Below are 27,184 nucleotides of genomic sequence, written 5' to 3' on the forward strand. Positions count from 1 at the left end.
AAAAATATTTGCTATCCTGCACATGCACTGCGATTGATCAAGAATGGAGGACCCGTGTGGTAAAAGGTCCAATGCAACTGGAATCCTCAACATGTATTGAAGGTCCTGTTGTGTTTGTGTTGGGTAATTAGCTCTAGTTCACTGTACAATACTTGATCTTAAAGTATAACTTGTATGGAAATTTTATCCACTCACTGCATTTTCCTGGGGATATTATCCTGCTTTTATTGGGAAAAATTGCAGTAGTTTCTGCTTCAACCACTTTTTAAAATAGATTGTTTTCTGAAACCTAATCTCATTGTTGGAGGGTAATTGGAAAAATTTGCATTTTCAAGATTGAGTTTAATGTACAGTGTTGAAACAGAATGAAGCCATTTCAACCGGTCAGTACACAATCTGAAATGTTTGATGTTTAGATTGGCTATAGCTGTGAAAGAGTACTCCAATCATTAGAGTCCAAGAGGCAGCCCCCAAAAATTGCAGGGTATTTAAATTATGAGCAACAGACAAAATGCTGCAGGAACTCAGCGAGTCAGACAGCATCTGTGGAGGGAAATGGACAATCAACATTTCAGATCTCTGTTGCTCTCCTGCTTTTTGATCAGGTGCTCACCCAGGCTGCAAAGTCTCTACTTAAGCTATGAGTCTGTTTGGAAAGTATGAACAAATACATGTGACTAATATCTCTTTACCTTTGACTTTCAGATGGTTACACCACAGATGACATTCAGTTCTACTGGCGGGGCGGAGATGATGCTGTGACTGGAGTAAATAAGATTGAGTTACCACAGTTTTCTATTGTGGAATATAGACTGGTGTCCCGCAATGTCGTTTTCGCCACAGGCAAGTCTGCTTTCTTTATTGGGAGATGTACAACTTCTTGGCTTACTTCTCAAGCTTTTTCCTGTAAAATTAAGATGGGGAAGGAAAAACTTATGTATTTCTGCAGATCATTATAAGGTGTATAGTGTGTATGTCAGTGTGCTTAACTTGCCTCACTCAAAAACAGTCAAATATAAATCCCAGAGTGCAGCCAAGGTGTTGAAATGTTATTTCACTCACAACATAAAATAAATACAGTCACTGTGGTCCTCCAGTTAGTGCTACTGCCTCACAGTTCCTGGAACCCAAGTTTGATCCTGACATTGAGTGTGTCTTTCTGGAGTTTGCATGTTCTCCCAGTGGCCAGTTATTTCTCCAGGTGCTCTGGTTTCATCCTGAACTTGTGCCGGTAGGTTAGTTGGTGACTGTAAATTATCCTTTAGTGTAGGTAAGTAGTGAAAAGGTTCAAAGTGGAATTACAGTCTTTTGACAGAGTAAGTTATCGTGGTACAGGGAAATAGAGAGAAGAAAATGGGATTGCTCTGCAGGGAGTTAGCATGAACCCAATGGGCTGAATGGTTTTCTGTGTTGTGATAAATATATGTTGAGTAAATTGATGTGTGAACATATACTGACAACATTTAGCTTCTATGGAGGGAAATGGACAGTCGACATTTCGGGTTGGGACCCTCTATCAGGACCCACCGTCCCAATCACCCCAACCCTTCCCCCTCCCCGTCCCCTCAGTCTGCCCATCCCCCACACATCCCTTCCCTCTGTTCCCTTCCTCACCTCCTTCCCTTTATTCCATGGTCCATTGTCCTATCAGACTCCATCTTCTTCAGCTCTTTGTCACTTCCACCTATCACCTCCCAGCTTCTTACATCATTCCCACTCTCCCCCTCCCTCACCTGCCTATCACCCCCCCCCCCCTCATCTGGATCCACCAATCACCCACCAGCCCTTGCTCCACCCCTTCCTCCTGCCTTTTTATACTGACCTCCAAGAAGTCTTGTGGATGTAGTTAGTTCCAACCAAGACAACCTAAGTGTTGTCAGGAGACCAAAGAGACTGCAGATACTGGAAATCTGAAGCAATACACAAAGTGCTGGAGGAACTCAATGGGTCAGGCAGCATCTCCCCTCTTTCTTTCCAGTCCTGATGAAGAGTCGTGACCCAAAACGTCAACCGTCTATTTCCCTCCACAGATGCTGCCTGACCCACTGCTGCAGCAAAGAGACAGATCATTCTTACCTCTGTTTCTTCTATTTTGTTTTATTTATTTTAGGTGTACGTTCTGCTGGTGACCAATCACACTATGAGATAGGAAACTATTCCCAAAATTAGGACCACCTTTACATTGTAATTAATTGAAACAAATTCAGGATCATCTCCAATATTCTTGATTGTCCTCACCATTAATATTCCCATTATTGTTGCAATGATATTAATGGGTGGTGCATGTTATTCAGTTATAAAAGTAAAACCTCACCTGAACCAAACCATGGGCACAGCCAAACCAAACCAAACCTAACCCAAGACTTGTGTTTTGTTTTCCGACCTGATCCAATTCCAACACAAATGATCAGGCCTTGGGTCAATTAGCCAGTATCTATTGGATGGAATGGTTTGTCAGTTCTTGCCCAAGTTTCTGGCGCTGATACAATTTTCAACCAAATGTTGCTCAATGGATATTGAATATGAAGAACAGTGGCATCCAGTCATGCTCATAGCTCTGTGCCAGGAGCATAGTTAGATGTGTATGGGAGGCGGATATGCTGTGTTAGAGTGATTCAGGAAGATTTAGTGATCTGCAACAATGGAACAAGTTCAGAAGGCCACAGGAAAAGCTCAAAGCCAGTCCAACTCTTAACCAAGACCAAATAAAGGGCAAAAACAAAAGGAACCTTTATTTCTTCCTGAGATGTAGGTATATCAAATTGGGCATCTTTGCACATCCTGGGCTTTTCTTGAACTGAGTGACTACTCGGACCATTTTGCAGGATATTCACAATGTTGTGGGTCTAGAGTTACATATAGTTCAGGCTGGGAAAGGAAGGAAGGATTCCTTCACGAAAGTACACATTGAACTGGGTCACCCTTTGCAACAATCCAGTAATTTTACGGTCACCATTTCTGATACCAGCTTTTCATTCAAGATTATTTAATTAACTGCTGAGGTGGGTTATGAGCTCATGTCACCAGTTAATTCCAAACTAGTAAAATACCGTGCCCCAGGTAAACAATGCAAATTGATACTCTGTTTTGCTACTACAATAACAAAAAGCAACACCTTGGATTTACTTCAGGTCTTCAGTGCAGCACAACATCCAAAGGAACTTAACAAGGATAGTAGACAAATTTTCATACTGAGCCACATAAAGAGATATGAGAAAAAGTCCAAAGCTTGCTCAAAGCAGTGGAAATTGAAATATGTATAAAAAGGAGAGAAAACTCTTTGGAGGAAATGCACAGCTCAGACACACAACATAATGGTTAACTCTTTAGTGCCTGATGAAATGGCTGAGTGAACCATTGAGTTCAAGAGAACTCAAGGATGTGGAAAAGTGCCTATCTTTATGGCTGAGAGGTACCATTGATGGAACAATGAAAACAGATAAGATTTGGTGAAAACTAGAGAGGACCTGCATCTTACAGAGCTCAAAGATGGGATCTGCTCCACATGTCGTAGACAGAACTTTTCTCTTTAAAGATTGTAAACAGGAGATGCATATTTCAAAGATGGTCCAAAAGATCTTCCAAAGCTCTGAGGGAGGGTCTGCTCCTTCCAAAGGTCTTGGACAAGATCTTCCAAGTTCATGACCAGAAACCAAGATTCATGGACAGGAATCCACCTTCCAAAACTCATGGACTGGATCTCTCATTCCAGACCTCCTGGACAATATCTGCTCCTTCCAAAGCTCATAGGTGGTACCTTCTCCTTCCCAAGGCCAATACAGGACCTATTACTCCAGGACTCACAGACGTAAGTCCTCTTTTGAAAGCTCCTAGATAAGGCTAGTTCTTTCCATAGAACCATAGAACAATACAGCACAATACAGGCCCTTCAGCCCACCGTGTTGTGCCGACCTTCAAACCGCACCTAAGACTATCTAACCCCTTCCTCCCACATATCTCTCTATCTTAAATTCCTCCATATGCTTATCTAACAATCTCTTGAACTTGATCGACATATCAGCCTCCACCACCACCCCAGGCAGCACATTCCATGCACCAACCACTCTCTGGATGAAAAACCTCCCTCTGACGTCTCCCTTGAAATTCCCACCCATTACTTTAAAGCCATGTCCTCTTGTTTTGAGCATTGGTGCCCTGGGAAAGAGGTGCTGGCTGTCCACTCTATCTATTCCTCTCAATATCTTGTATACCTCTATCATGTCTCCCCTCATCCTCCTTCTCTCCAATGAGAACCGCCCTAGCTCCTTTAGTCTCTCCTCATAATCCATACTCTGTAATCCAGGCAGCATCCTGGTAAATCTTCTCTGCACCTTTTCCAACGCCACCACATCCTTCCAAAAATGAGGCAACCAGAACTGGACACAGTACTCTAAGTGTGGTCTAACCAGAGTTTTGTAAAACTGCATCATTACACCGCGGCTCTTAAACTCAATCCCACAATTTATGAAAGCTAACATCCCATAAGCTTTCTTAACTACCCTATCCACCTGTGAGGCAACTTTCAGTGATCTGTGGATATGAACCCCCAGATCCCTCTGCTCCTCCGCACTGCCCAGAATCCTGCCATTAACCTTGAACTCCACCTTGGAGTTAGTCCTTCCAAAGTGTACCACCTCATATTTCTCCAGATTGAACTCCATCTGCCACTTCTCAGCTCAGCTCTGCATCCTATCAATATCCCTTTGTAAGCTTTGACAGCCCTCCACACTATCCACAACACCACTGATCTTTGTGTCATCTGCAAACTTGCTAACCCACCCTTCCACCCTCTCATCTAAGTCATTAATAAATATCACAAAAAGTAGAGGTTCTGGAACTGATCCCTGTGGGACACCACTAGTCACAGTCCTCCAATCCGAATGCACTCCCTCCAGCACAACCCTCTGCTTTCTAGAGGCAAGCCAATTCTGAATCCACACGGCCAAGCCTCCCTGGATCTCTTGGCCTCTGACCTTCTGAGGAAGCCTACCATGTAGAATCTTGTCAAATGCCTTACTAAAATCCATGTAGACCACATCCACTACACTACCCTCATCGATCTTCCTGGTCACCTCAAAGAACCCTATCAGGCTTGTGAGGCAAGATCTTCCCTTCACAAAGCCATGCTGGCTGTCCCTAATCAGTCCATTATTCTCTAAATGCTCATAGATCCTATCTCTTAGAATCCTTCCTAACAGCTTGCCCACCACAGGCATAAGGCTCACTAGTCTGTAATTCCCTGGACTATCCCTACTACCTTTTTTGAAGAAGGGAACAACATTCTCCACCCTCCAATCCTCCGGTACCATTCCCATGGACAACGAGGACTCAAAGATTCTAGCCAATGGTTCAGCAATCTCCTCCCTCGCCTCATGAAGCAGCCTGGGGAATATTTCATCAGGCCCTGGGGACTTATCTGTCCTAATATTTTCTAACAGCTCCAACACATCCCCTCTCTTGATATCTACATACTCTAGAACATTACCCTTACCAACGCTGTCCTCAGCGTCATCAAGACCCCTCTCCTTGGTGAATACTGAAGAAAAGTATTCATTGAGAATCTCACCCACTTCCACAACTTCCAGGCACATCTTCCCACCTTTGTCTTTAATCGGACCTACCTTTACTCTAGCCATCCTTCTGCTCTTCACGTACGAGAAAAAAGCCGCATGTCAAAAATATCTCGTGCTTCCAAAACTCATAGATAGGATTTCCTCCATCCAGAAGTCTGTGTTTAAAGTTCATGGGTGCAACCTACTTCGGACAAAGCTCATCTAATTTCAGGACTTGACCCTTTGGAGTTCACAGACAGAAGACCTCCTTCCAAAGCTCCATTACAGGACCTGCTCCTTCCATTTCTTGTAGACAGGACTTTATCTTCCAAAACGAAGAGGAAAACTGCTCATTCCAATGTATGTAGATTGGACTGTCTGCTTCCAAAGCTTGTAGACACAAGTCTACCTTCCAAACTTGTGGTTTGGACCTGCTCCTTTCCAATCTCATGGGCAGAAATCCACCTTCCAAAGCTCCTTAGCAGAACCTCCTCTTTCTGACACTCATGGACAGTATCTCCTCCTGTTAGCCCACCTAAGCTGGAGCACTCTGAACCACAGCCTGTAGGTAGGTAGGACTCATTGACACAACCTCTTCCTTCCAAATTTTATAGACAGGAACCTTTCCTGTGTAAGCTCTTTAGCAGCATACCTCGCTTGCAAAACTGTTAGGCAGGATATGCTCCTTCTAAAGCTCATGGAAAGTATCATTTCCTTCCATAGATCAAAGGTAGGAATCCATCTTCCAAACTCATGGACAGGACCAGCTCCTTCCTGAACTTATGAACTCTTCCCTCCAAAGTTTGTGAATAGGGCCTGTTTCTTCCATGTCTTGTCAACAGGTCCTGCTTCTCCCAGAGCTTGTGGACAGGAGATGCTAGCTATGAGCTTTAGAAGAAGCAGATCCTGTCTACTCTTTCCATACCTCACAGACTGGATCGCCTTCCAAAGCACATAGATGCAGGCCCTCCTCCAAAGCTCAGCAACAGGACCTGCTCCTTCTAAAGCTCTTTGGCAGTACCCGTTCCTTGAAGCTTTCGTAGACAATGCAAGGATAAACTGTTGTCTGCATGCATTGTCTGCTTGCCACTGTCTACACAAAAGGTTGGGTTGTGTTGGCCGTAGATAGCACCTCCAAATGTCATAATCACAACCTATCCTTTCACATGAACAGTGGCATGCAGACAATGAATGCAGACAGCAGTTTCCCCTTGCAAACTCGTGGATAGTATCAGCTTCTTCTAAAGATCGTAGATAGCATCTTGCCCCTGCAAATATAGACAGGATATGCTCCTTATAAAGCTCATAGAGAAGACATTTTGAACATGGGACCTCCTCCTTCAGAAGAATCTTTTGGAAAAAGAATCTTTTTCTCCCATCACCTGAAGGTAAGAATTTGCCTTCTGAAGCTCATGATCAGGACCTGCTCCTCTGGTTTTGGTCGACTAGACCTGATCCTCCCAAAGGTGCAGGTGAAATCTCTTCCTTCCCAAGCTCACGGATAGGAAATTCTTCATATAGTTAACATAGAAATGGCTTCTCATTCCAAAGCTCATAGACGAGAACTGCTCCTTTGAAAGGCCGCATCTACGTCATACGCAGCTCCCAGAGAAGACTTTTTCTTTCCCAAGCTTATAGACAGGACCAGTTCCATCTAAAGCTTGTCTACAGGAGAAGCTATTCGTAAAGCTCATAGGCAGAGCATGCTTCCTCCAAAACTCTTATGGGCCTCGTTCTTCCGAAGTTCATGGGAAGGATCATTTCCCCTTAACATTCCTAAACACAAATACATCAGCCAAACCTTGTGGAAAATGGATTCCAGTCTCTGAGCAATGCCCCTTACCTTCAGGAACTGTTCCTTTCCAGGGGCCTTGAATAGGACCTGCTGTTTCCAAAACTCATGGTCAGGAGTCTTCTTCCAAATCTCATGGCCAAGACCACTTCTTCTAGAGATTGAATACAGGACCTGCTCCTTCTAAACCATATAGACAGCATCTGTTCTTTCTGTAGCTTGGAGATAGTACCTCCCCTTTCCAAAATTCATGGGCACAAATTCTCCTTCCAAAGTTCACTTGCGGAACATTTTCCTTGCAAATCTCATACATTGGATCCTTTCAAAGCTCATTGTAAGGACCTACTCCTTACAAAGATGTTCATGAATCCTCCATTGGGAGCTCCTTGAAAGGAACTACTCTTTTCATGCATTACATGCATCCTTCTTCCATAGCACATAGATGCAAGCCCTCCTCTAAAGCACATCAACGAGACCTGCTGTTTCTCAAGCTCTTTGGCAGTACCCATTCCTTAAAAATTTCATAGACAATGCTTCCTCCTCCCAAAGTTTGTATTCAGACCAGCTCTTCCCAAAGTTCTTAGTCAGGAGTTCTCATTCCTAACCTGGAAGGAATCACCTGCTCCATTCAAAGTACGATCTTGCAAAGCTCACGAGCCTCTATCAAAAATCATAGAATGGACCTGTTTCAGACCTCATAAACAGGGCCTGGTCCCTTGAACCTTTGTACGTGGGACCTTCTCCTTGCAATGCTCATAAACAGTAGGTGCTCCTTCCAGAGACCAAAGACAGGGCATGGTCCATCCAAATCTCATTGACAGAAGGTTCTCTTTCCAAAGATCGTGCACAGGACATGCTTCTTCCAAAAAATTTAGTCAAGAGTCCTCCTTCTAAAGGTCAGAGATTAGACCTTCTCCTTCCAAAGTGTGAAGACTTGAGTCTGCTGTCCTAACCTCATACACTGGACCTGTTTGTTTGAAAGTTTATAGATAGGACTTCCTCTTGCAAAGCTTGCAGACAAACCTGGACCTTCCAAAGATCATGGACAGGTCCTGCTCCTTCTAAAGCTCATAGACTACGCCTGCTTTTCTAAAACTCATGCTCAAGATCTCCTTCTTTCCATTGCTTCTATTCAAAATCAACTCCTCCCAAAGCTTATGCACAAGCTTTCTACTTTTAAAGCTTATAACCAAATGCAAGCAAGTTGAAAATTAACCAGTAGAATTTGATGGATATCTCTGACAGATTTATTGTACGTCAGTGTTTCTGGAATTTATTTACTTTGATTGGCTTCTCGGTTGTGGTATTTTGAAAAGTTATAATCAGGTTCATTTAGATAGATGGTGTGATCATTATTTAAGGCAGACACACCCCATTTATCAGTGACATTAGGCTGGATTTATATGCTGAGGGGACTATTTCAGAGTGCCTGGGCCTTTGTCTTAATGTAACACTTTTGCCATCAAGATATTACAACCACGGGTTTTTGGTTTTATTGTGTTTTCTTTTTACAGACTACAAACTGCTTTATTACTATCTTGGTGTTTCCCAAGCATTTCTTTTTCAATTGTTTTGTCTTTTCTCTGACTTGATTCAACTGTCGTAATAGACCTTGGTATTATGGATTCAGATTGCATTAAGAAACCCATTGAGTTTTTTTTAGTAATGAATAGAATAATCCACTGACTAAATCAATACCACAGCAAAATTAGTCAAATTTCTCAATTCCACCTTGGTAGATTGGGAAATAAAACTAGATTAAAATATGAGGATTTCTGCATCCTGCTGTATCATCCTTACTTTCAGTAGTGGTTTCTTCAAAATGAAATATCCAAAGTGTAAGGTTTAACTGGCATCTTCAAATGGATTTGCTCTGAGTGCAACTGATAGTTGGGTCATCACTGGAGATGAGAGCAAACCTGGTGGAGGCAGGCTTTGTGGGAAGACCCATTTCTTGTTCTGGTCAAACCACACATCCCTCATTGTGAGCCAATTGGAAGCACTTACTGTATCAAGAAAATATTTCTTGGATATTCTGTTCGATCATTCCTAAAGTGTGGTGAACAGAGTTGGGAAATGGACATATAGATCCAAGAAAGGGAAAATGGAAACTGTACTCAATGCTCAAGAACACAGAACTTGGTACATTTTGGCAGGAAGCAGAAGGAAAGGCAACCCAAACTAAATGGTACATGTCTAAAGGATGTGCAGGTATATAAAGGGACCTGAGCATTTATGAGTATAAATCTTTATAAGGTAGCCAGGCATGCTGAAAGAATAATTAGTAAAGCATGTGGGAGTCTGAACTTCATTAACACAAGCATGGAATACAAATACAGGAAGTTTACATTGAACCTTTATAAAATGTTAGTTAGATTACAACTGGAATATAGCTTCCAACTCTGCTCACCACGCTTTAGGAATGATCCTACAGAAAATGCAAGAAACATTTGCCAGAATGATTCCAGGGATGAGGGAGTTCAGGGTGAAGAAGGTGGGATTGTTCTCCTTCCAATTAAAGGTTGTGATGACATTTAGAGATGTTCAAAGGTTTAGAAAGTGCAAGTAGAGAGAAGTTGACCATTAGTGGGGAGTTCAAGGACCAACAGATCTAAAGTGAAGAGCAAAATATAGTGGGGTGAGATATGACAAAAATCTTCTTATACCCACAGAGTAGTTATTATCTGGAACTCCCTGTAATGTAATTGGATTGGCAACAGGGAGAGACTAATTTGCTGGGCTACAGGGAAACAGTAATGGAATGGGACTGAATAGAATGCTCTGTAAGGAGATGGCAATGGTTGAATGGCCTCCTTTCATGTTGTAATGATTCTAATCTTCCTACCATTAAAATGGAAAATTACTTAAATAAACCCAGCTATTTTCTTGACGTAACCATCACAAATAAACCTGTCAAGTATTAGGGAGATGCAGTGAGAAAGCAAGAAGTCCAAGGGAGAGACAAAAGGGAGACACAGTCCTGATGCAGGGCTGTGTCTCCCTTTTGGCCCTAAATGTTGACAATTCCTTTCCTCCCACAGATGTTGCTCGATCCGCGTTCCTCCAGCAGATTCTTTGATGCTTAAGAAGTCCGAGGGGATGACTTTCAGGTCCTGCTCCCAAAGGAAGCATGACAGCAGATCCCAGAATAGATGAACCATAAATTTCCAGGATACACCAACATAACAGGACTTGCCTGTCATACATGGTGTGTCTGTTCAAGAAGAAGTGGGTCATTATTAGTCTTGATTGTCAGTATTGAAGGATCTTCCTGTTGTCATAGAAGCAAGAAACCAAATAATTGCACTTGCAAATAAGCAACTTTACTACCTGGTTGTTGAATTTCCACCATGACCACGGAAAGTCAATATAAAGTAGAAATGATAAAGTAATAGGAAGCAGGGCCATCAGTGCATCATTGTCTTGGGAGGTGTCAGAGAAAGCTCTTCAAAAGGACGAGGAGATGCTGTATTTGTCTCAGAGATCTACATTTAATGTCAGAGCTGCCACTGCAATAGCACTGCTGTGGTTAAAGAGCCCTCAGTTTAATGTTTCAGGAGCGGTTTGTTCACTGTCTAGATGCAACTTCTCACCATAGCAACCTGAGGAGCCATAGCAACGCACTCCCACCCACAGAATTTGCAGCAGAAGGTTGGAATGCCTGACTTGCAATTATTGGCTTGCATTTAAAACAAAATCATTGATTGCTTTCCCTCCCAATCTGCAGTGTGATGTCTGATGAGCAAGCAGTGCAGAAAAAATTAATATTAAAAAAAAACTTTAAAGGCCTTTCACCATTCACTCTGCAGGTCGAAACACAAGAAGCCAACACAGCAGTACTCCTGAGGGTTTAATTCCCTCCATGAACTATTTTTAGCTCACTGAATGCATTAACTTCCATCTTCAAGTCTTTTAACGCAGTCTTGAACCAATTTAAAATAAATGGACTAACTTCATAGAATATCATGGACAGGAAGCTAAGGCCATTGCACTCTAACTCCAGCTCACAGTGAATTAAACCCCTGGGAGTTCTCAACTTGATAGGTCACCACTTTGGCCATCTTCTCACTAAATCTCTCTCTTGTCTTGATCAAGGAATTGAATTCTTTGGTTTTTATTTTTTGTTCTGTTAATCCTTCAATATTTTTTACCGTTTCTGACAAAATTGGGTATTTTCGGTGGCAAAAAGAAACTTTAAACGACTGCATCAACCTTCTGTTTCTATGTCGGGCCAGTGGTCCCAGATCCAAAGCCTAGCTGTCCGCCTGCACTGACTACAGGGGGCCGGGCAAGATGGCCAACCATAAACCAGCATCCCATGAGGCGGAATGGACTCCATTCTAAGAGTTAGCCTTAAACATTGAATCTGGAGACTCTAGCCCCAGATCACCCTCACTGTCTTTTGATAATGATTCAATTAGATATTTTTTTTAGATATTTATTTACTGGTCACATGTACATCGAAACACACAGTTAATTGCATCTTATTGCATAGAGTGTTCTGGGGGCAGCCCGCAAGTGTCGCCACTCTTCCAGCGCCAATATAGCGTGCCCACAGCTCCATCTTTGGAATATGGGAGGAAACCGGAGTGCCCAGAGGAAACTCACGCAGACACACAGGGAGAACATTACAAGCTCCTTACAGACAGCGGTGGGAATTGAACCTGGGTCGCTGGCGCTGTAATAGCATTACACTAACCGCCACAAATAATTACAAAAGAATGAAAACAAATTTTCAGAAAAAATTATTTTAGATGCCTTAAGTAAATTAAAGACATTAAGTTCAAGTAAAATAAGTAAGATAGCTAACCTGTACTTGCTTTTCTACTCAAGGTCACTGACCCCATTAAGTGAATGGGACTGTGTTTCTGACATCAACCAATCCTGGCAAAGCGCTTCAGAGTCAGATGTATTGGTATTGGTATTGGTTTATTATTGTCACTTGTACCGAGGAACATGAAAAACTTGTCTTGCATACCGATCGTACAGGTCAATTCATTACCCAGTGCAGTTACATTGAGTTAGTACAGAATGCATTGAGGTAGTACAGGTAAAAACAATAACAGTACAGAGTGAAGTGTCACAGCTACAGAGAAAGTGCAATGCAATAAGGTGCAAGGTCACAACAAGGTAGATCGTGAGGTCATAGTCCATCTCATTGTTTAAGGGAACCATTCAATAGTCTTATCACAGTGGGCTAGAAGCTGTCCTTGAGCCTGGTGGTATGTGCCCTCAGGCTCCTGTGTCTTCTGCCTCTGGCACTGTGAGAAGAGAGAAGAGAGAATGACTGGGGTGGTTGGGGTCTTTGATTATGCTGGCTGCTTCACCAAGGCAGTGAGAGGTAAAGACAGAGTCCAAGGAGGGGAGGCTGGTTTCCATGATGCACTGGGCTGTATCCACAACTCTCTGCAGTTTCTTGCAGTCCTGGACAGAGCAGTTGACGTACCAAGCCCTGATGCATCCAGATAGGATGCTTTCTCTGGTGCATCAATAAAAGTTGGTGAGTGTCAAAGGGGACAAGCTGAATTTCTTTAGTCTCCTGAGTAAGTAGAGGCGCTGGTGAGCTTTCTTGGCCGTGGCAAGAAAGTGCTTCTGTGCTCCACTGCTAGACTTGGTGCTGAGTCCAGTAGCAGGTGTACTGGCATCTGAACTCCAGCTCCAGCAGAAGTATCAGACACAGTGAAGAGCGAGAGGAGAAATCTGACAGTTTTTTATGGAATCGCAGGCTAAAGCTAATAATGATCTAGCTAGGAGCAAGAGTCAGCCCATTCAGCTCCTTGAATGTGGTCCACCATTCAATAAGATCATGGATGACCTATTTGTAACCCTAACTCTGCATTCCCACCTACTGCTTGCTTATCAAGAATCAATCTATCTCTCCCTTAAAAATCTTCAAAGACTCGTAACCCTCTGAAAAAAAAACACCTTTTTTGTTTTAAGTAGGTGACCCCTTAGTTTATAAAGAGTGATCCCCAGTTTACTGAGGACAAGAGGAAACATCCTTCTGACACTAATGGCTCCACCATCAGGCTTTAACCAACATTCACTCACAAGAATTTGAAGGCAGAGTACAAGGTTAATGGCAGGATTCTTAGCAGTGTGGAGGTACAGAAGGATCTTGGGGTCCAAGTCCATAGATCCCTCAAAGTTGCCGCACAAGTTGATCGGGTGGTTAAGAAGGCATATGGTGCGCTGGCCTCATTAGTTGGGGATTTGAGTTCAAGAGCCATTAGGTAATGTTACAGCTCTATAAAACTCTGGTTCGACCACACTTGGAGTATTGTGTTTGGTTCTGGTCGCCTCATTATAGGAAGGATGTGGAAACTTTAGAGAAGGTGCAGAGGAGATTTACCAGGATGCCGCCTGGATTAGAGAACATGTCTTATGAGGAAAGGTTGACTGAGCTAGGACGTTTCTCTTTGGAGCATAGGAGGATGAGAGGTGACTTGATAGAGGTGTATAAGATTATGAGAGGAATAGATAGAGTGGACAGCCAGCATCTTTTTCCCAGGGTGGCAATGGCCAATACCAGAGGACATCCATTTAAGGTGAGTGGAGGAAAGTTTAAGGGAGATGTCAGATGTAGGTTTTTTACACAGAAGGTGGTAGGTGACTGGAACACACTGCCAGGGGTGGTGGTAGAGGCTGATACAATAGGGACATTTAAAAGACCTTAGATAGGCACACGGATGTAAGAAAAATGGAGGGTTATGGGCTGTGTAGGAGGGAAGGGTCAGATTGATTGTGGAGTAGGTTTATACAGGTCAGTGTCATACTGTGGGCCGAAGGGCCCGTACTGTGCTGTACTGTTCTATGTTAAAAGGAAACATTCTCTGCACATCCACCCTGTCAATACCCCTCAGAATATTTAACATCTCAAGTTGCAATTAAACCAGTAATTATAATAATGCTATGTGCATGTTCAAAGTAATTTATTGCCACCTGCATTTTTAATCATTGGGGTCCTTTCTCCAATTTACCCCATCACATCACTATCTACACATGTTCTAAACCAATGGTCAGTCCTCTGCATTTTAAAAGCCACATTCTTAAAGTAAAATGCGTCGTTGGAGATTTAAAATATATTGGCAACACAGAGTCTTATCGGTGTGAAGAAATACAAAATGATTTTTTTCAGTGGGTCTTTGGGATTGTTCTTCATTTATTGTTAGTGAAAATAAAAATAACTAAAGCTCTAAACATTAGCTGCACCTCCACTAATTTCAGGACAAAGTCATGTGACACTTCAATATAGTTTGATGATGTTGTGTTAAAAGTCTTTGCTTAATCTAAGACAATTTAATATGAAGATATTTATGCATAGATCTGGTAGCTATTCACTGGAGTTTGCCTGCATCAGACATGGCAATAATTAAATGCAGACAATGCACTTCAAATTATAGAGTTTGTACTTTTCTCGGTCAAATGATTAAAATCTTGATTAAATTCTACTAATATATTTATTATGTTTAATGAAGCACAATGAGTTGGCACACTTGTACCTCATGCTAAGTTTTGCTCACCCATTGATATTGCCTAATGCACTGCAAAAGCGTTTTCCTCAGTTAAAAACCCTCTGTGGTCTTTCCTCTACATCGTTCATATCAACTTCATTACCCTCTATACTTTTGACGCTAATGTAATGGATGGCACCACCAATAGACTTTAACCAATATTGCCTTGCAGTGGGGTATTCTCTTCCCAAACCTCTCAGTCCACCTACTTTTCTTCCCAGCTTCAAGTGACTCCATATCTAATTGAACACTTCAGTTGTTTCCCAATACTTGGATGTTAATTGTGAATAAAGGACCACAAACAGACTATTTATCCTCTCTGGGAAGCTGTCCTTCTTCTAAGGCTGTTCTTAATTATCAAGGATATTCTTCTTAGACTATCCTTCATGATCGAGGATAATATGCTTCCACTCAACTTTTGTGCGTTCTAAGGTGACTAATAAGGCCAATGTGAGAACTGTGGATGGGGCAGGAGGTGACTGGTGGATCTGTAGTTTGTGAGCTTTCCTTTGGGCCTCTGTGTGGTCCCAATGTATGGACTCGAGGTTCACAAAATCACCCTGAATATTCCCTCTTCACTTTGAGCATAAGAGTCAGTGAAGTGCTGCACTTCTTCAAGCACTCCTTTGAATATTTTCCTTTGTCCTCCCGTGACAGAGACTGGAATACTCCACCATTCAACTAGATTATGGCTGACCCGAATTTTAACCCTGATGGATTACTAATATCCATAACAATCCAGCAGCAACCAATCTCAGTTGTGTAATCATCAATTGATTGACAACCTTTTTGCAAAAGTTGCAGACTTGCATTACCCTTAAAGTGTGGAAGAGTTTCCTCACATTAGAATCAGAATCAGGTTTATTATCACTGACATGACTCGTGAAGTTTATTGTTTTGTGGCAGCAGTACAGTGCAAGACATAAAAATTACTACAAGTTACCAAAAAATAAATTAAATACTGCAAAAGAATAGTAACAAGGTAGTGTTCAGGGGTTCATAGACCATTCAGAAGTCTGATGGCGGAGGAGAAGTAGCTGTTCCTGAAACGATGAGTGTGGGTCTTCAGGCCTCGCTGATGGTAGTAATGAGAAGAGGGCATGTCCCAGATGGTGAAGGTCCTTAATGATGGATGCCGCCTTCTTGAGGCACCCCCTCTTGAAGATGTCCTTGATGGTGAGGAGGGTTGTGCCCGTGATGGAGCTGGCTGAGCCTACGACCCTCTGCAGCCTCTTGCGATCTTGCACACTGGAGCCTCCATACCAGGCAGTGATGCAACCAGTCAGAATGTTCTCCACTGTACGTCTGTAGAAATTTTCAAGAGTCTTTGGTGACAGACCAAATCTCCTCAAACTCTTAACGAAGTAGAGCCACTGGCGTGCCTTCTTCATGATTGCATCAATGTGTTGGGCCCAGGATAGATCCTCTGAGATGTTGACGCCCAGGAAATTGAATGCTCACACTTTCCACTGCAGACCCCTTAACGAGGACTGGTGTGTGTTCTCCCGACTTCCCCTTCCTGAAGTCCATAATCAATTCTGTGGTCTTGCTGACATTGAGTGTGAGGTTGTTGTTACGACACCACTCAACCAGCTGATCTATCTCCTTGACGCCTCCTCATCGCCATCTGAGATTCCAACAACAGTGGTGTCATCAGTGAATTCATAGATAGCATTTGAGCTGTGCCTAGCCACACAGTCATGAGTGTAGAGAGAGAACAGAGCAGTGAACTAAGCACACATCCTTGAGGTGTGCCTGTGTTGATTGTCAATGAGGAGCAGATGTTATTACTGACCCACACTGACTGAGGTCTCCCGCTAAGGAAGTCGAGGATCCAATTGCAGTGGGAGGTACAGAGGCCCAGGTTTTGAAGCTTGTTGATTAGTACTAAGGGGATGATTGTGTTGAATGCTGAGCTGTAATCGATAAACAGCAGCCTGACGTATGTATTGCTGTTGTCTGGATGCTCCATTACACCTCAATAGTCCAGTTATAATTTAGTGCTTCATTCCAGATTTCCGCCACCTTAGGAATGGCATCTACCCTATAAGATCCTTTAAATGTCTTAAATACCTTCAGTAAATCACTCCATGATCTTCAGTATTCAGTCGAACACATCGCCTATCTACGTAAGCTGTTCTCTCAATTAAACCCATTTGCAATGATTTGTGCTATCAAAAGAATTGTGTGCAGGTTGGTGCTTAGTCCCTTAATTATTCATGTTAAATTTGTACCTGAGATTAGAAAATACTTTCTCTGATTTTCTGGCTTCATCTGTGTTTCCCCAGACTTCATCACATTTTGAATTTTAAGTAGTGTACTGGGGTAATGTCAGCAATAAATCAGAGGTTAAAAGCTTGCGGACAGGTGCATGGACTTTACTTTTCCAACTAACTCGTAATATTAAAGGGGTGTTGTTAAGAATAAATGAAGAATGAGAGAAATTTGAAAAGAACCAAGAGTCATTTTCATCATTACAGTTCATTATAACTACCAAGTAATTATGGCTGTATTTAAAAAAAAATCAAAGGCACATTATGTTAAAAGTATTGGATGTTATTTAGATATCATAGGAGAGGATAAAGCACCTTCCCTGGAGACAATGCACCCTTGAGACTACCTCAACAAGTGCAGGTTGCCTGTGAACAAATTTCTTTTATTAAATGGCACTTTCAATACTTGTTTTCCCAGGTGCATACCCAAGACTGTCACTGAGCTTCAAGTTAAAGAGAAACATCGGCTATTTCATTCTTCAAACGTACATGCCATCCATTCTGATTACAATTCTTTCGTGGGTGTCATTTTGGATCAATTATGATGCTTCAGCTGCAAGAGTTGCTTTGGGTAAGTGCTATCTGGGACAAAAAAGACATTTTTTAATATATACCACAGGCAGACAAAATGAAATATATTTGAAGACAATTGGAGCACGTGACATAAAAATAATAGAAAACTGACAAGGTCTATCACAGTGTTTTTATTCTGACATTTTAAATAAATGTGGGATGGTCACATTTGTGTGTAGGCAATGTAAAGTTTTGCTGAGTTTGGAAGCTCACATTTATTCACAAGGTGTGAACATCACTGCCCATGCACAATGGACCCTGGAAATGATGCGGATATATTAGCAGGCAGCTCCAGCAACCCAGTTCAATTTTACCTCCCAGTGCTGTCTGTGTGGAGTTTGCACATTCTCCCTGTGACAGCATGGGTTGCCTCTGGAGTGCTCTGGCTTCCTCCCACATCCCAAAGCATGTGTGGGTTGGTAGGCTAATTGCCCCAAGTGTGGAGGTAAGTGGTGTAAAAGGACAAGCTTTCCCATTTATATTTATTTTCTAATCAAACTAACCATCCTCTCGCATACCAAACCTCCAAGCCTAGAGAAATGAGACACACAAGACTTTGCAGATCTACCTGAGTAATGAATCGTCTCCAGCCCAGCTAGCTGCCAATATCACTCAATAACTGCAGATAAGGAGGCTGCAGCGAGCTACCTTGGGTAGTATAGCGTTCCATTTCCCATCACAGAGTGTTAGGCTCAGCACTGCTCCACCTCAGCACACCAGAGCCACAAGAGCCGATGAGGAAACACAAGCAATCTCCCACTCAGAATCAACCACTCAAAGAGGTAAAATAGCACCCCCTCCATGTCCAGATCCTTTGTTTAAATATAGGAAACTGGACACGTTTCAATGAAGCTTTCAGATCACAAGTGAACCAGATCTCAGCCCTAAATTTCTGCATTTAAGGGAGTGACCAGGATTTGTGTACCTGAGAGGATTTTGAAATTTACAAAACTGTCAATTTTATCATCAGGGCTGATTTTTACCTGAGCATCTTATCCTTCCTTAGATAACTCATGTTATATTATATCTCCTTGTGACAGAGAAGGAGGCTATTTGCCCCATTGAGTCTATGCTGGCTCTCAGGTTTGGCTGGCATGTCCCCTTTGACCCTCACCAATTTTGATCGATGCACCATGGAAAGCATCCTATCCAGATGCATCACGGCTTGGTATGGCAACTGCTCTGCCCATGACTGCAAGAAACTGCAGAGAGTTGTGGACACAGGTCAGCCCATCATGGAAACCTACCTCCCCTCCATGGACTCTCTCTACACTTCTTGCTGCCTCAGTAAAGCAGCCAGTGTAATCAAGGAACCCACCCACCCCAGACATTCTCTCTTCTCCCCCCTCCCATCGGGCAGAAGATACGAAAGCTTGAAAACAAGTAGCACCAGGCTCAAGGACAGCTTCTGTTATAAGACGATTGAATGGTCCCCAAGTACGATAAGATGAACTTCTGACCTTGCACTTTATTGTCTGCCTGTACTGCATTTTCTCTGTAACTATAACACTTTATTCTGCATTCTGTTATTGTTTCCCCTTGTACTACCTCAATGCACAGATATGATGAAATGATCTGTATGGATGGCAGGCAAAGCAAAGTTTTTCACTGTAGTTCGGTACACGTGAAAATAACCAATTTAGTTTACCATCAGTACCATTCATTTCCCTGCATCTGATTCTCTCTCAGATGCCCATCAACTCCACCCTAATTCTCCTGCCGTCCACCTATACTGGGGGACAATCTGCAGTTGCTAATTAACCGACCAGCCAGCAACCAGTCCATCATCAGAAAGGCAGCAGCCTTGGCAATGCAGCATTCACTTGGGACCACACCCTAGTTCCTAAGGAAACAAGAACCCAGGGGAAACCCACACAGTCACAGGATGAATATGCAAACTCCACACAAACAGTACCCAAGGTCAGGATTGAACCTGGAGCGGTGAGGCAACCACTCTCCCTGCTGCCTTGAGGATGAAAGGCACTATCTCAGGGCTTGGTAGCACATAAAACACTGAACACCTATCACCTGAGAACCCAATGAGAGCAGGTGGATCTAAGCTTGATTCAGTGCCAACAGCAACCATCAAAACCATTAAAGAAACAAGCAAAAGAAAACATTTCCAAATGAACAATTTGATGCAAAGATTTGTGTTAGCTTGCCTTTAAGGGCTACTTTTTGAACAGTTACAAAAACTATTGAAATCACTGTTGATATCATCAAGATTCTGCAGGACATCAGATAAATGATAAAAGGGAATGGTTTGCGACACTGAAATATCATCTTTATATGGTAATAAACGTGGCAGGCTGTGTAATTTCTCTAGAGCTTAACTGCTTGAGTTTGAAGTGCAGTGAAATTTATTACCAACATAATAAGCAGTATCTAGAATATGAATAGGAAATAAATATTATTCCTATTATTTATTATTCATAGAGCCTTCAAATGGGTTGATGAAAAGCCATAGCCAGTTTGATAATTTTGTGTCTACAATTAAAATGATAGCTCACTCCTCTATAAGCCATCTCCCTTTTAGTCTCAATTCTGCTGTCCGTTTTATCAAGCAGGATACATACTGTTTTTTTGACATATGGGTAAAATTTACTATTCTCATAGTTACTGTGTGAACTTTTAAGGCACTGATATCATATTTCCCTCGCTGGTGCTTTAAGGGAGCTATTAATCTGTTTAAGATCAATGAGACAGTAACACCACCATTGAAATAGATCATCAGAGTAAAAGCACAAATTGGAAATACAAGCTTTCTCGGTCACAATAGTGGCAGAAGGGGAGGACACATCGATTGTGAGCTGCAAATGAAGCACCCCACCATTTTGCCTTCCCTAACCATATTAGCTTAAGGTCAAACTTAAGCTGCCCATGTATGAAGCAGGAGGGAGGATTTTTGAAAAGTGAGTTTGCTCAAGTTTTAAGGCTTCCATCTCTGTACCTATCACCAGAATTTGTTCCTGTGATATCCACAAAACTGATTTTCCAGTGCTGAGTAAAGCAAATGTCTGTTGCAATGTTTTCCACATTCTATTTCACTACAGTATCACTTGCTGTCATGTTGCAGTCTGGTCAGTACATTGCAGATACTGCCCCATGTGCCAATAGCATTGGTCCATATGCAGGAAAGAGACTTGCAAAGTGATTGGACTAACTGGTCTGAAGGCAGCAACAACTCAAAATCCATATGATTCAATTCACAAGTAAAAGTGCAGTTGACTCGTATGATGATCAGTGTAGAGACCGTCACACAAGCAAGACCAGAAAACTCTAATGAAGTTTGATTCCTAACTGATAATGAGTTTCTGAACCTCAGGCACAGTGATACTGGAGGAATGACTGTTGATCTTTGAAAGCAGGATGAGTTGGTGGATAGGTTGAAAAACCTGAGAGAGCCTGCTCCTGATTGGTTCCCAGCAGTTGCTGCTAGTAAGTGCATGAGCAGCCAGAACTTTTGCCACTAGTTGGTTATGTTGTATTGGGATGGTTGAGTTGTTAAGGCATTGGATTCAAGATCCAATGAGTGATTATACCTCACTCCTGGTAACAGGCAACGGAGCCTTTGTTTGGGTGGCACAATGGCGCAGCTGGTACAGTTGCTGCCTCACAGCTCCAGAGACCCAGGTTCCATCCTGAGCTCGAGTGCTGTCTGTGTGGAGTTTGCATGTTCTCTCTGTGACCACATGGGTTTCCTGCAGGTGCTCTGGTTTCCTCCCACATCCCAAAGGCATGCAGATTGATAGGTTAACTGGCCATTGTAAATTGCCCCTCATGTGCAGGTGAGTGGTAGAATCCAGTAGGAGCTGATGGGAATATAGGGAGAATAAGTTACAGGGAAAGTTAGTCAGGAGTGGGATTTCTCTGTGAGCTGGCGTAGACTCACTGGGTCAAAGTGGACTCCTTCTCTGTCGTCACAAAATATGATAACACGTTCAAACTAAAGTAACAGGCAATATTCCAGCGCGACCATTGCCCAAGGAGCCATATCCCAGTCAAAGCCAAAACCTAAAGGTTGGGAAGAGGAGGAAATGAGAATGATTGTGTGCTTTGTATATCAATTATATCTCATCTTTCTCCAATGCTTCCTTTTCCTAACTCTGCTACATCATGTCCCAAAGATACTTAAATACTTTGGCAATTTTCAGCCTGCCTCTTCAACACAAATCCTATTTGTAATTCTCTGTAGGAATCACTACCGTGCTGACTATGACAACCATCAATACTCATCTGAGAGAGACCCTTCCAAAGATCCCCTATGTCAAGGCCATCGACTTGTACCTGATGGGATGCTTTGTGTTTGTTTTCTTGGCCCTGCTCGAGTATGCCTTTGTCAACTACATCTTTTTCGGGAGAGGACCGCAGATGCAGAAGAAGCTGGCAGAGAAGACGACGAAAGGCAACAACAGCCGGCATAAGTATGAAGGCAACAGGGTAAGAGACGACAAACCTTCCACACCCATGTGGAATGTACTGCAGTTATTTTAATGTCAATTTTCATTGAGAGTTACCGTTGTCCGTCTGCAATCTAGGGCCTGGTCTAGGCATTGTCGGAGGTGGGAAACATACAGGTGGCTTTTGACTTCAATGGGAAGTAAAGTCAGGGGGCCTGTTAAACAGGCAGCCAGTCCAATACCACTCATGTCACCCTGGAACCAGAGGTTTAAACCAAACTTCTTAATACTTGTATGTCCATGAGGATGAGAGTCAACCTGAGGGAAAGAATGACTTAAGCAATGCAGAGTGAAAGCTAAAATGAACACACTCCAAAAAACAAGCTGCTGCAAAGATCATCAATTCAATTAGAAAGGAGCCGAATAGATATCTGGTTCAGAATGGGCTTGTTGCCTCTAGGGATAGGAAAGATGCAGGTGCTTCACAAGCTTCAGGTAATGTAGGCTGCTTGGACCATCCATTCAAATTTATGCCCCTCCCTTTACTGGGTATGTCGACTCTTTGAGTCCCATTTATAGATGCTGCCACCTTGATCATATTTGTTTTTTAAAAAGTACAGGGATAGATCTCTGCTCCAGGATTGCTCCTTGACTGTGCCTAGACCATACCATTTCTTCCAGAGGGATTCTGGGGATAGAATTCTGCTAGGAGCCCGGCTCCAAGCACTTTGGCGGGGCCCACGGCAGTACAGGGCTTCTTGCAGTGTGCTGTCAGAACAGCACTGATCCCCCGTGAGGTCCTGCCCCAGACTCACCAGCTGTGAAGGCTGTCACTGTTACTGAACATAAGCATCTTCGATGTTCACAAACGCTCAAAATCACCCAGTAGCTGTTCAAATATAAAAATATTTTTTATAAAATTAAATTGATTACATTTTTTGGAAAAAAGCTTTATAAGCAAATTACAAGCGTGCACACACATGCGTACGCACACACCACATAAGCACACAGACACATGATGTACACACACTCTCCTACACAGATGTACACATAAATGCATGCATACATGTGCATACACACACATGATGTACACATGCTTTCCTACACAGATGTACACATAAATGCATGCATGCATGTGCATACACACACACACACACACACACTCACTCTTAAAAACACGTAAACTAATTTGAAGCAATTAAATAAGAGTTCCCCTGACCATTCTCCCGACGGCCGACTTGCTCCCATTCCTTCCAATGGGTCAGCCAGACCTGGTACAGGCTCAGCGCTCAGATGACTGTTCCTGAGAGCTGGGGAATGTGCAGATGTGCCATAGCTGATGCTTTGAAGAGCGGGAGGCTGCAATTGAGCCCCTGCTCATGACTGGGCCAGTTACAGGATATCTGCTGCAGTTGGTCTGTGCTCTTGTCCCCATGTTCAGCTTATCGTTCTCTTTGCTCCGTTAGGTTATCAGCTATGCCCCAATGTCCCTCCTAAGATTCTCTTTTTAAGGCTAAACATCCTTTCCTTAAATTCCTCCATCTTTCAGTGGAGATCAGTCTGGTTGCTCGAGACATGCAGCCTCCAGGTGCCAGATGCTCCTTTATGTCAGCGGGAGCAGAACAGTGGACAACACAACAGGGAAGTGTGAACCTTGCGGCAGATTTGAACTCCACTGATTAGGTGACGTGTCTCATCAGCCTCTTCACTTTCAGTAATGTGGCCTGACTCTGTTCGAACATGACCTTGCTGCAGGCGGTTAAGTGTACAGGCCAGAGTCCATCATCAGGTAGGTTATGCGTGCTCTGTGGAAGCATCCATGCCTGCTGGGCCAGGTAACTATCACCCAGGCTGTGGCTTCTGTTGTTCTCAGTAGCAAGTTGTTTTTTTTCAATGAGGCATGCGTGTGTAATACAAAGGCAAAGACTACCGAATGGATGGTGGCATATAGCGAATCATAAAACTGCAGGCACCATCCCTCCCTAATCAGAAGGACATACGAGGTCACTCCTGTCTCATCAAGAACCTGAGAAATAGAAGCAGGTTGAGGCCACTCAGGCCCTCGTGACTGCTCCCCCGTTCAATACGATCATGGCTGACCTTTTACCTCAGTGCCACTTTCCTGCACTGACTCCATTTCCCTCGGTTCCCTTAACATCTAAAAATCTATTGCTCACTTGAATATCCTCAGCAACTGAGGCTCCACAGCTTTCTGAGGTGAAGAATTCCAAAGATTCATCACACCCTGGGTGAAGACCTTTCTTCTCACCTCTGGTTGGGCCACATCTGGATTATTGCATTAAACTCTGGCCAGCCCGTTATAGGAAGGATGTGGAGCCTCTGGAAAGGATGCAGAAGAGGTTTACCAGGATGTTGCCTGGATTAGAGGGTTTGTGCTATAAGGAGAGGTTGGACAAACTAGGGTTGTTTTCTCTGGAGCAGTGGAGGCTGAGAGGAGACCTGATAGAAGTTTATGTTTATAAGAGTCATAGAGTAAACAGTCGGGATCTTTTCCCCAGGGTCAAAAAGTCTAATACTAGAGGGCTTGCATTTAAGGTGAGAGAGGGAAAGTTCGAAGGAGATGTGCAGGGCAAGTTTTTTACACAGGGAGTGATGGGTACCTGGAATGCACTGCTGTGGGGTGGTGGTGGAGGCAGATGCGATAGAGGTGTTGAAGCGGCTCATAGATAGGAACATGAATGTGCAGAGAATGGAGGGATTTGGACCATGTGCTGACAGAAGGAATTAGGTATCATTAGCTTAATTAGTTCAACCCAACATTGTGGGCAGAAGTTCTGTGTTCTAACAGAGACCTGAGGGGCAACTTCTTCATGCAGAGGGTGGTGCATATATGGAATGAGCTGCCAGAGGAAATGGTTGAGGCAAGTACAATAATGACTTTTAAAAAACACTTGGACAGGTACATGGATAGGAAAAGTTTTGAGGGATATGGACCAAACGCAGGCAAATGGGACTAGCTTAGATGGGCATGTTGATCGGCATGGATCTGTTGGACCAAAGAGTCTGCTTCTGTGCTCTATTACTCTATGACTCTGATCTGAATGGCCGACCTGTAATTTTGAGACTGTAGACCTGGATTTCATACACTCCTGCCAAGTGCAACATCATTCCTGCATCTTCCCTGCCAAGCCCTGTAAGAAGCTTATATGTTTCAATGGAGTAAGCTATGTAATCAATGATTACCATTCAATATTTTTATTGAATCATAGAATTGTTATGACATAGAAGGAGGCCATTTGGCCCATTGAGTTCATGCCGCTTTTTAGAAGAGCTACCTTAGCAGTCACTTTCCCCAGAGCCCTGCACACTATTCTCTCTCATGCCTTGCTAATGCCATGATTGACTCAGTTCCAGCAGCCTCACTGATCTCTGCATAAAGGAATCTTTCTCTCACCTCCCCTTTGTACATTTTGCTTGAAATTTTATATCTACCTCTAATGGCCCTTGAAATGTCCCAGAACGGGACATTTACCCTGTATTTACCCTGGCTTCTGACACTCAGCAGGCGAGCAGTAGGTAGAAGGGGAGCATCTCTGGCCGCTGGTGACTTTAGCAGGATGTGGCATCAATTTCTGTGAACGTGCCTCATTTTTCAGGTGAACTGGCAATTCCTATCAAATTGCATGTGACCAACCAATCATTTCCTTCTGGGGAGGGTTGCAGGGATGGGGAGCTGGGAAGTAATGGTGGGAATGGAATATCAATTAACATGGGCCTGCTCCTGTAAATTTTAGTAGGAGAGAAGAGCTGATGACAAAGTTGGTTAAAACGGCTTGGTTAATGCAAATGAGAGCAGCAAAGACCTTAACATAGCAAATCAACTAAAGCAAACAAGATCAAGAGAAACACAAAGCAAACAACCTTCATGCTAGGTGTATGAGATTATTTCTGTCACATTAAATCTATGTAATGCTTGATTATTATTTTATAGAATCATAATGGTAGAGAAGGAGATGATGGGTCAATATACGTATATAGAGAGAGAGAGAGAGAGAGCCATCTCTCTCTCTCTCTCTCTCTCTCTCTCTCTCTCTCTCTCTATATATATATATATATATATATACTGGCTCTTGGTTGACCAATCTCAGCAATTGGTTCTTTCCTGTGTTGTGGCACCCATGGCTTCTGGGTGGGCTGAGAAAGTCCATGATGGTCATGATGCTGGACAGATATTAGGTCCGAACACCACCCTATGACACATTGCAAAGTGTTAACATGTCCCTCTGCAGGTGTGAAGTGTGTTGACTGCCTAATTTCTTGCTGGCTTGATTGGCGAAGGGCAAATTCTGGCAATAGTTTGCCACTGTTTTCTTAAGCATAATCATCTCACTGTCACCTTGGTCACACCAGCAATCTGGGTGGTAGGAAGATGAATCTTTCCTCCCAGTACACTGTTGCTGGATCCATTGATTTGCTGAATAGACCCAAGACATCGTCAAATCTGCTGACCACAGGGTTTAATGGTGCCTCCTGTTAGCGGCCAGGATGCAGTCCAACTACCAGTGCCTGTGCATCGGTTCCCCTTCTTCCTCATTTCAATGCTTGTGTAAGCTGTAAATGGTCCTGGTGGAGTTCTAACAGAGTGATGCATTCCAAAGTGTTGGTATGCAATAATCTGACTCAATCATATATTTGGGATATGGTGAAGTCACCATTCTTCAGTTAATTGTCACATTTGGGGTGACAACTAACTTGCTGCCTTGGCACATTTGGGGTGATTTTCCTCAGCCCTGAAACTCAACAGCCAGAGGAACTGGCACTGGGGTGTGTGAACCACTTTTGGTTTCAGACCTTATTAGGATGTCACTGAGCTGTGGGTCCTGCCCAGTCATATAGATGGCAGCTCACTGGTCCAGGAAGGGTGAGCCATCAGTTTGGCCTTGTGCTTCAGTGGGGATCTGATTCTGATGCCAGCAATTATTTATATTAAAGACTTTATTTGAATGATTATCTGTTAAGCACAGGTCAAAGGGTCATAGAGTTATACAGCACAGAAACAGGCCCTTCAGCCTACCACATCCAGACCAACCTTTTTATCCATATACACGAATCCCATTTG

General features: G+C 43.0%; 1 protein-coding gene across 1 annotated transcript in view; it reads left to right on the forward strand.

Moving 5' to 3' along the window:
• Positions 1 to 27,184, forward strand: part of gabrb3 (gamma-aminobutyric acid type A receptor subunit beta3) — a 244,824-nt gene that overhangs the window by 205,508 nt on the left and 12,132 nt on the right. The window contains exons 6-8 of the mRNA XM_052025918.1: positions 706 to 843; positions 17,550 to 17,702; positions 21,900 to 22,144. Coding sequence (XP_051881878.1) covers positions 706 to 843; positions 17,550 to 17,702; positions 21,900 to 22,144 — 536 coding nt within the window. The remainder of the gene's footprint in view (positions 1 to 705; positions 844 to 17,549; positions 17,703 to 21,899; positions 22,145 to 27,184) is intronic.

This window comes from Pristis pectinata, chromosome 11, assembly GCF_009764475.1.
Source record: "Pristis pectinata isolate sPriPec2 chromosome 11, sPriPec2.1.pri, whole genome shotgun sequence".
Classification (NCBI taxonomy): Eukaryota; Metazoa; Chordata; class Chondrichthyes; order Rhinopristiformes; family Pristidae; genus Pristis; species Pristis pectinata.